Here is a 10,872-nt window from a genome sequence, read left to right on the forward strand (position 1 = left end):
TTTTTGTAGACTCAGATATTAAACTGAAATATTCGTATTTTGGAGATCAAATTAAAAACATTCTACAAAGCATAATTAGCAACATTTCAGTAACAGATATTATATCAACAGTACACAGAGTTTACATAATCGATAACATAATTTAAAAATGCATAATAAAATCCGTTTAAATTAACAATAAAATAGTGTTATTACGTGAATAAAAGTAAATTTGTGTTATTCATATTTAAAATGGGTGAGTCTTATCACTACACTATTTTAACAACAAAAAAGTAAAAATAAAATCAGTAGGATTCCAACAACAACGTTGATTTTTTATTTAAATATTTTTTAAATCATTAAAACATCTGTATTAAAAAATATATATTAAAATATTCAATTTTTTAACTGTATCTCCGTCATAAAATTTGAAAGAATTTTTATTTTTTAAATTAAATAAAATATATTAAATTAAATAAAAAAATTGTGATTGAAAAACATATGATGTGTTATATTATTTAACAACTTTATTCTATTTTGTAGTTATCTTAACAACTTCCTCCTAGTTTTTCTGATGAGATTTTATAGAAGTTTAATTTTATTAATATAATTTATTTTATTATTATTATTTATTAGATTCAAAAAAATAACAAAAGAGAGTTGATAACAAACTAAAATTAAATAGCTAATTTATTTACAAAATATGCGAAATAAAATAATATAACATGTTACTTATTTTGGTACATTTATTCAACCCTATTATATATTTTTTTCTCTTCAATTTAATATTTTTGTTAACAAAATAGAATTAATTTTTTTTTAAAATAATACAAATATATCTAAGGTCGTTGTTAAAAGAATATATTTGAAACGTTTACTCAACAACATTCATTTTTTTTTTAATTTGATATATTTTAGGCTTAATTGTAGTTTTGGTCCTTTTATTTTAACTAAATCACGAAAGTAGTTTCCTTATTTTGTTTCTCCATGATTTTGGTCTCTTAAACAAAATTTTAGTCAAAAACTTGATGAAATATTAATTTTTTGCACTTATTTAAGCTACAATATGTCTCAAAAATCTCATGGTACAACAATTGTAGCTGAAATTTATGAGCATAAATGGTATGATGTGGCTTAAAAAATGATATTTTATTAAATTTTTGACTAAAATTCTGTTTGAGAGACAAAAACTGAAAATAAATAAAATAGAGGGTTTACTTTCGTAATTCAACTAAAATAGAGGACTAAAACTGCAATTAAGTCTATATTTTATTAATAGAATTTGGTTTTTTTAAATATTTTTAATTTATTAAATTAATGATTATTCAATAATTAAAATAAAAAAATTAAAATCCTGTAAATAGTCGCATCTCAACCGAGAGATTTTAGTATATATTTTTCAACTAGATTATTTTAGTAGCTTAAAAAAAATTATTTAAATAAAAAAAGCACAAAAATTAATAAATACAAAAATTAGTATCATTGACATTGTGTGTGGTGTGAAGAAAAGTTAAAAAAAAAATAAATAAATAAAAGAAAGAAATGATTATAGGTTGTTGATTCTCCCATACAGCAACACCATAGATACCGAAAACTGAAATATTGAAAAGAGTTTCATTTTGCCACTTCTCCTTTCTTTCTCTTCTATGGCTTCTTCTTCTTCGAAGGTAGCAACATGGTTCCTCACGTTCCTCTTGTTCCTCACGTGCCTTCAACTTTCACCCTTGAAATCCCCATTTCACCCTCGAGACTTGCTTCCTCTTTTGCCCAAACAAATTTCGTGGCCAATTCTCAACTCCCTTCATACCGCTGTTGATCTTCTACCTGTCTTCGTCGGTGCTGCTTCTTCTCCAGACAACACCTTCGATTGGAAAGGTGCTTGCTTTTACAACAACAAAGCTTGGATTGTTTTTCATAATAAAACTGGTTCTCAATTTGGTGGTGGTACCCTTCACTTAAAGGTCGCTTTTTTCTTACTCTTATGGCTTTATTTTGTGTTTTTCAAATCTGGGTCGCTGTTATTTTTCTTTAATTTTGTTCCGACCTACCACTGCGTTTATGAGGTATGTATTTTTTTATCTTAGGACTTGTTGGATTGAAGTTTTGTTTATTGATTGAGCTAATTAGTATGAAGATGAATAACTAATTAAACTAATATTGTTTAGTGCTGTTATGGGTCTGAGAGATATTTAATTCTCTGAAAGGCATGAAGCATGAAAAGATATTTGTCATATTTGTGAATCATGGTATATTTTGTAGTTTTTTTTTTTACTTATATAATGATTCCTTAGGGGAGTTGGTGTGTGTAACATTATTTTCTTAATATTAGGATGCTTAAATAATCAAATAATCAGAGTTTAATATTATATATATAGTTTATCCACATAATATTTGAGTAAGTAATATTTGATTATTTTGTAGTAGTGTGATAAGTGTGGTTGTGGTCAACTAGTGGCTATAGGCTATAGGGTACTGGAATTTGCACAAATTGTTATTTTTCTGCAATACGCTATTTAGTACGAAGTTTTGTCAAATAACATCACTATATAGTACTATAACATAGCAAAATCTGAACAAACAGCAACTTTCCGCGATCCGCAATTGACAATATTGTGTTTGGTGGATTTTTGCTAGACCAAAAATTGTCATTTGAAAGGTTCAAAAACCTACCTTTAGTGGTCACCTAGAAAAGCCGACCCAAGGGTAAGGCAATTAAAGCTCTAGAGTATATTACATTGGAGAAGGTCAAGTTCACTGGATTTAATGGCATGCAGTGTTTTGTATAAGTCGGTATTAGAGTATGCACTATGCAGTTCTATAATTGTATCCCCTCTCCCTCTCACTCTGTAAACATTGGTTTTTTGAATTCAAAGGAAACTGATTGATTATTATCTATGTGCTGATCTAGGTTAGCAATGCTCATAGCTGGACGTGTTTAGATATCTACATTTTTGCTACCCCATATCGCGTAACATGGGATTATTATTTTCTGGCCCGTGAACATACATTGGAGATCGATGAATGGGAAGGGAGGGCTGAGTATGAGTATGTAAGTGGCCGTCTTTCTTTTGTGTTGAAAGTTGAAACACACATTTTTCTTTTAGTGATCCTAACCCTTTCTGCAATCAGGTAAAAAATCACGGGATGTCGATTTTCCTCATGAAATCTGGGATGTTGGGGACCCTTCAAGCACTTTGGGAGGTCTTCCCTTTATTTACAAATACCGGATGGGGCGAGAAGTCAAATATCGGGTTTTTGGAGAAACATATGGGAGCCTCTTTTGAAGAACGTCCTCAGCCTTGGGTTACAAATATCACTGTTGATGACATCCACTCTGGAGATTTCCTTGCCATATCAAAAATTCGAGGTCGCTGGGGTGCTTTTGAGAGTCTAGAGAAATGGGTTAGTGGAGCGTATGCTGGTCACACTGCTGTTTGCTTAAGAGATTCAGATGGAAAGCTTTGGGTTGGAGAGTCAGGTCATGAAAATGAAAAGGTAAAATATTTTAGTTGCATTTTATCTATTGTATATTACATAGAATGTTGAATATTTACTTCACGCCTATTTAATTTTATTTAGATATTAGGATGGTTGTCTTAAACATTATTTTCATATTAAGTAAACAACTCTTGAGTGTATGAGTCGAGCCTGCGGATATTTCATAAGTTGACATAGACTCTCGTGTTTAACAACCTTGGTGAACTATGCAACATAATTTCGAGTGCACTAGTGTTAAATTTCTTTCTCTCTCTTTTGTTTGCAGGGAGAAGATATAATTGCTATGATTCCGTGGGATGAGTGGTGGGAATTTGAGCTGAATAAAGATGATTCCAATCCCCATATTGCACTTCTACCTTTAAACCCTGACATGCGTGCCAGGTTTAACGAGACTGCTGCATGGGAGTATGCACTGAGTATGGATGGGCAGCCATATGGTTACCATAACATGATTTTCAGTTGGATAGACACTTTAAGTGGGAACTATCCACCCCCCTTGGATGCTAATGTGGTATGAATTTAATCACCTGTTCTTTTTAAATTTTCTGTTAATTTGTGTTAGCATTGGATGCAACAATCTCAAGTTTTTTGCTCTCTAAATTCCAAGCTTGAGCATTTTTTACTTTCCTTTTCTAACAATAACATGAATAAGTTATATTTTCTTGTTTTCCACCCTAGAAGACCATTTCTATCCAAGAAAAAACTCATTCACTTTAAAAAAGTGGTGAATAAGTTTAAAATTCTTTCTTTGTCTTTTGCATGTTTAAGTCACATGCTACATAGCTTGTTGATTTTATGAAGTTTTGCATTTACGTGATTGCTTTTCAGGTTGCTTGTGTTATGACAATTTGGAGTCAACTCCAACCTGAATATGCTGCAAATATGTGGAATGAAGCCTTGAACAAACGACTTGGAACTAAAGTATTCTGCAACCTTTACTTTACTTGTCTCTTTCTCCAATAATAAACACTTTTTTACTTTTGACAATAATATTGAACGTGCCTTCATTTTTCTAATATAACTCATAAAATGCTTGTGAAGTGATCTACTGCACAGATCAGCGATCTATCAGCACATGGAACTCCTATGTATATAATGTTATAATCTAGTATAGTATTTTGCGATCTTGATATATTACATGTAACTGCTTTAAGTAAACCATATATCCTTTTTGTGTTTCTACTTTCTGCAGGGACTCGATCTTTCAGAAGTTTTAGTAGAAGTCGAAAGGCGTGGATCATCTTTTGATGAACTACTGACGATTCCAGAACAGGATGACTGGCTCTACAGTGATGGCAAATCAACTTCTTGTGTTGCTTTTATACTTGCAATGTACAAGGCGGCAGGATTGTTTGATCCAATTGCTAGTTCTATCCAAGTGACAGAGTTTACGGTGAGTTCGTTTGTCTGAGAGTCTGGTTTCTATGTTTTGGATGCAATATTATTGTAAATTTTATCCTACACAAAATTTATAGGAACCATTGAGCATATATAATTTGTTATCTTGTTTATAACTTCATCAGTTAATGAAATATTTTTTTATAGAATTTTCTTGACGAGAGGTTTTTATGGACTTGCTTTTGTGCAATAAATGCAGATAAAAGATGCTTACATTCTCAATTTTTTTGAGAACAATGCTAGTCGCTTGCCAACATGGTGCAACGATGGAGACACGGTTAAGCTTCCTTATTGTCAAATTAAAGGCAAGTATCGAATGGAGTTACCTGGTTACAACACCATGCAACCATATCCTCACATGAATGAAAGGTGCCCATCTCTTCCCACAAAGTACTCCAGAACCAAGAGTTGCTAGTAGTCTTCGATTCTTTCCTCCTATCCATGGAATGATTGCTTCACCAGATGAATTCTTCCTATAGATTTTGGGATTCTTTAGGTGATTCCAAATGAACAATTGATGTTTATATCCATTTGATTTCATAGAAAAGTACAACAGATTCACCATTGTATATGTTCTCACAACTTATATTCGATTATTCATGTAATTTGGATTATATTACTAGCTAGATTGCAGATTATGTACATAGATGGAACAACTTGGATTCGGTATATCATGCAATGTAATATAAGACCCTAATTTTAATTTGGGATAGGATTGAATTCTCCCTTGAATGACTCAGGCCGAGTTGAATCACTAGGCGTGGGCAACTAAATTGTGCTTATCTTTTTTTTTTTCCACCATGTTGGTTGCTTTTGATCACTTCACTTTGCATCTTGTATGCTTTCTATTGAGGCTACATTGCACTTTTAGTCTCTATTATTGTCAAAGTGCAATTTTGGTTTAGGTATTTTTAATTTCACAATTTTAGTTCTTTCATATTTTAAATTACACAATTTTAGTTCCTCTGTCAAATTGTCATCCAATTTTTAAACCACGATGCTGACATATCGTGACATCATATTGAATATGTGGACATGACATGGCCATAAATTTAGACACATCAAGCCTCACTCATTAATCTCCAGCGGTTATTTGATGATATAGCTTTTCCCCTAAAGGCAAGCTATGTATTTGATTGTGTTGAATGAGACATGGTGAAACTGTGTGTATGAATTAGACAATGAAATCGATTTTATATAGACTCAACAATAAATACAAATCCTATACAATAAATACATATGTTGTAATATATTTTCAACACTTGTTACATTAGTAGAGCATATATATCATACACATCAAGCTTGTTGTTACATTAGTAGGCCTTGAGTTGGCAGAGATATCTTGGGATATACCAAATGGATATTGAAAAAGATATATGTAATTTTAGTTCATGTTTGAGTTTGCTTTATTGTTCCCTTACAACAAGTCCTCCTCATAAGTTTTAATCATAAACTTTATCCTGAAGTTGAACACAAAATAAGCTAATACAAATATACACTAATCTACATAACAAAATTATTCTAGTAAAAATCTTATTATGGGGACCAGCAGTAGTTGAATGAGAGCTAAGATAGTTTTCTTGAGCAAAGCTCAATCAGTAGGCCTTGAGTTGGTATTGGCATTGGATCCCTGCTGAAGAAATTGTCTGAAAGTAGCTTCCAACTGAACTTTGTCACAAGGTAATGAATTGCCACAAGAATTTCAACTTTAGCAAACTCATATCCTGGACATATTCTCGCTCCACCTCCAAATGGAACAAAGCAATAGGGTGGTATAGATGCTTGGTTTTCAAATCTACTTGGATCAAACTTTGATGGTTCTGGGAAAATGCTGTTGTCCATGTGAGTCATTGATGTAACCCAAAAAATCTGTAGAAAAAGAAAGGTTTTTTGTTAAATTAGATTGCTTGTAGAGAAATTCATCAATGATAGACACTAAAGTTTCATTTACCTGCCACCCTTTTGGTATAATATATCCATTATATTCAATGTCTGTTGCTGCTTTTCTGAACCCACCAAAGATGGGAGGAAACCTTCTAAGAGTTTCCATTGCTACTCTCCAAGTGTACTTCATCTTTGAAAGGTCTTCCCATGTTAGAGGCTCTCCTAAGATCTTGCCTTTTGCTATCTCTTCCTGTTCTGCAAACACCAAATAGACAGATTTCTTTGTCTCAACTTTTCAACAAGAAGAATCACTACAAGTATCCTCAATAGAATAATTCTTGTATGAACACCATGCTTATTAGGCACTATCAATCAAAAGATAAAATAATATTTAAAATAAAACTAGAACTTCAATTGTTGTTATCCCTCTAGCCAAATATCACTAGTCAGATTTATCTGACAGATGAGCTTTCGCGAAAAATAATAATCTTCTCTCACACGCGCACGCACAAACTAGTCTATGCATACCTTGAAGAACAGCTGCATAAATAGATGGTTCATTAGCCAAGAGCCGGATAATGAAAGTGATTAGAACAGATGATGTATCATGTCCTGCGACCATGACAAGCGTAGCATTATGGATTATTTCCTTCTCAGTTAAAACTTGTTTGCCATCTTCAACCATACTAAGCAAGCAACTGATTAAGTCTTGGCGGGAACTGGCGCCATTTGTCTCGCGTTCAACTTTCTTCTGCTGCACAATCTCCTTTAACATGTTTTGGATCCTTGCACTTGCCCTGAGGCTGCGGTTGTAGCGTGTGAAGGGCGCATTAATCGGGACTGACCACATTCCTGCAATCATTGCTTGAAAGGAACTCAGGAATTGATCTCTTTGTTTTCCACTCTCAAGACCAAATAGTAGGGAACAAATTATGTTGAATGTGAGAATCTTCATTAGGGGCAATACCTATCAGAACAAATAGTAGCATAAGATTTTTTCCAACATCAATTTGCATTTGCTTAACCAAAAAAAGGCTATGTGATCAAAAGTTATAAATCCATGTAATCAAGTATTTATTTTGTACATAAATCATATAAATTAGTCCAATCAACCAACTAATTCAATACCACTTCTAATATCATATTCAAGTAAATTAAGTCAATTTCCCTCTCAATGAAATATATGTCTTCATACAATTTGATCATCTTTATAACAAATTCTATTTGCTTATATACTTTAACATAAATTTATATTTATGTATATTTACATAACTAAAACCAACATGTTTTTTTGTCTTAGCTTTTGATTTGTCAAGACATGTAACAAACATACCTTGACCTGTTGTTTCCCTTCCCAATGCATTTGAAGGTGTCTCCTAACTTCATCATCAATTTTTCCAACATATTGTTTCAAAGATTCTGGCTTCAAGAATGATACAAGTGCACCTCTAACTCTACTATGATCTTTGCCACTCAGTTCCATCAAATTCCTATCACCTAAGATCATCCTAATAGACTTTGTTTGCTGATTAACAATATTATCACCACCATTAGCAAATATAAACTTATTTGCAGCCTGTCCATGAATCAACACAGTTGGTGTTCCAAAGAGACTTAGCTTTGAAATAGGACCATACTTGTTGATTCTGTTTTCAATAAATTTTTCTGCAGTGTTTGAACGCATAGCTCTTAAAAGTCCAAGACTTTGACCAATGATTGGTATTCCAAGTGAACCTGGAGGGACCCTTTTGGATTGTTTGGTTCTTTTCAGCAGAAAGAGAATTGGGATGAGTAAGAGGAGAGAAACAAGGAGAAAAGTTGTCATGGTTTTTTCAATACTTTGTTTTTCAGGTTCTGGAATATGTGATATCACATGAGAGTGTTTTTGTGTGATGCTTTTTGAAGAGGATTTATCCTTTTCTTTGATTCCTTGATTGAAGTGTTCAAATGTAAACAAGCCGGCTGTGTATATTTTTGAAACTTTCTGTCATCTAATATATGTTCCATGTATAATTTTGTCTTAAGAAGAGTATTATATAGTAAATTTAATGTATTTATTTTATTGATTAATGTTGTTAAAATATTTTTAGTATATGAATATGTTTAATTTTGACTTTTAATTTTTTAAAATGAATTATTAATATTAATAAAAAGTATATTTGAAAAAAAAATACCAAGTACATTTATTAACTTAAAAGGATATTTATATTTAAGGATAAATATTTTCACAAATGATAATTATAACTAGAGGAAGAAATCACAAAGCATACAAATGAGTATACTCTTTTGCTTTTATCGATAACTTTATCCTTAAATATAAGCTTCTCTACAAATTACTACAAACCTTTATTATACTTTTTTAAAATACTAATTTATTTTGAAATGTAAAAAATTAACATTTAATATATTTATACATAAGAAACAATTTTATAGTAATAATATTAATACACAAAACATACATAATTAATTCACTTTTTTAAATGTATGTGAAAATTTCAACGAATACTTAGACAGCAAAAGGAGTATATTCTTAACCATATTAAAACCAGTGGCGACATTAGAAGCTGCCGCCTCATTTTTATTTAAAAATGATAATGATTGCATAAGGGAGTTTAACAAGTGTATCATATATGATAATGAGTGCATAAGAGAGTTTACAAGTCTATAATAATTCTTCTAGGAAGTTGTGTATTTAATGTGTTTAAATAGATATTTAATATTTTAAAGAATAATTACTTAGTTTAACATTCTGGAACAATATCTTTTTATGACATTATTTAGACTCTCTTTGTTAATACATAAGAATTGAAGAAGATAATTTTTATATTAAATATGTTAATAATATACATTCTTTTCTTAAAATTATTCTTTATTTATTAAAAGAGATAAAATTAATTAATCTTTTAATTATCTTTATTTAATCAAGGATATTTTTGTGAAAAAAAATCATTAACTTATTTTGTAATTTAGAGAAGATTTTATATAAAGAGATAATTTTTTTCATGTCAAATCTATTATGTTACTTTGGTAATGAGTATGATATATATCAACCTCTGTCTAACGGGATTAATTTATTTGGCTATAGAGAACAATGAATCACAGCACATGCTCATAATCAAATACATGTATTCTATTTAGTCTTATTTATAAACAAAATTTAGTTAATTTTTTTTTTAAATTTGCATTTACTTATAAACAAGGTCAAAAGGGTATAGTTTATCAATAGGAGAATTCAAAAATCGAATAAAAAATCATGAAGATCATCAAACTAGCAAAAATGAAAAAGGCATTACTAACCATACATAGACAATTAGTATATTAATAGGATTTGTTTAAAATTAGCCACGTACGTCGTGATGAGTTTGTGATAAGAATTCTTGTGACTTACGAGCATTTTGTAAATAATATAAGTGTCAACTCCATTTACGGTTACTTGATCACTTTTTTTTTCTTCGTACAATAAGGAAAGGAAAGAAACAACTAACATAACGAAAAAAACAAGGTTACTTGATCCATGTGTGTTCTTGCACTATTGACAAATGAGATTAAGCACCATGCAAAAAAAATCTACTATTGTCGTCTTCTTTCTGCATCTAAAGCATGTGACTAAGTTCCCCTTGTGTGAGAATACCGGGAGTTGGGAGTGGAAGGCACAAAACTAAATAAAGATTAAAGAATACTTCTGTCTATAAACATTGAAGATGATTGTCTATTTCTAGTCTCATTGAGAACAATGCAAACTAGTTATGTATTAGATATTGTATAGAAATTTTACACAGCAAGTTTCACAGATAGCAGACCAACATGTATGTATTATCACCTAATGCAAGAAGTTAGCTGTAATTTAATTCTCAAGTCAGAACCTAATCTAAATATTGACAATGTAAATTGTGTCAGATTTCAAATAAAAGGTAGAATAAATCATACAACACAAGGAATTGAAAATTTGCAAAATAGTCAAGTAATAAATCATAATGCATTGTGTTTGGAATTTTCACCGGGTTTGTGATTCGTGTAACAAACCATTGTCTGTGTTTGCATTTAGGATGACCCCAATGCTTCATTAAGAAAAATAGGAAACGACTAACAAAAGGAACTGCTTAAAGAATAATG

The 10,872-nt window shown here is 31.0% G+C and overlaps 2 protein-coding genes across 3 annotated transcripts; one reads left to right on the forward strand and one right to left on the reverse strand.

Annotated features, from left to right (window-relative positions):
• The first annotated feature begins 1,534 nt into the window (after window positions 1–1,534).
• LOC101492149 (uncharacterized) lies at window positions 1,535–5,673 on the forward strand. 2 transcript variants are annotated; one of them, XM_073365191.1, is made up of 7 exons: window positions 1,535–2,042; window positions 2,888–3,028; window positions 3,109–3,474; window positions 3,743–3,988; window positions 4,306–4,398; window positions 4,670–4,870; window positions 5,075–5,673. In XM_073365191.1, the coding sequence occupies exons 1-7, from the start codon at window positions 1,626–1,628 to the stop codon at window positions 5,288–5,290; spliced, it is 1,680 nt and encodes a 559-aa protein (XP_073221292.1). In that variant the 5' UTR covers window positions 1,535–1,625; the 3' UTR covers window positions 5,291–5,673. The 2 variants fall into 2 exon arrangements, with proteins under 2 accessions (XP_073221292.1, XP_004491367.1); XM_004491310.4 differs by having other exon boundaries at window positions 1,536–1,940.
• A 565-nt stretch (window positions 5,674–6,238) lies between these two features.
• On the reverse strand, window positions 6,239–8,742 carry LOC101492491 (cytochrome P450 716B1-like). The gene is made up of 4 exons (XM_004491311.4): window positions 8,093–8,742; window positions 7,288–7,726; window positions 6,827–7,014; window positions 6,239–6,744 (listed from the first exon to the last, which is right to left on the reverse strand). The coding sequence occupies exons 1-4, from the start codon at window positions 8,582–8,584 to the stop codon at window positions 6,442–6,444; spliced, it is 1,422 nt and encodes a 473-aa protein (XP_004491368.1). The 5' UTR covers window positions 8,585–8,742; the 3' UTR covers window positions 6,239–6,441.
• Between the last annotated feature and the right edge of the window lie 2,130 nt (window positions 8,743–10,872).

Source organism: Cicer arietinum, chromosome 2 (assembly GCF_000331145.2).
Source record: "Cicer arietinum cultivar CDC Frontier isolate Library 1 chromosome 2, Cicar.CDCFrontier_v2.0, whole genome shotgun sequence".
Classification (NCBI taxonomy): domain Eukaryota; kingdom Viridiplantae; phylum Streptophyta; class Magnoliopsida; order Fabales; family Fabaceae; genus Cicer; species Cicer arietinum.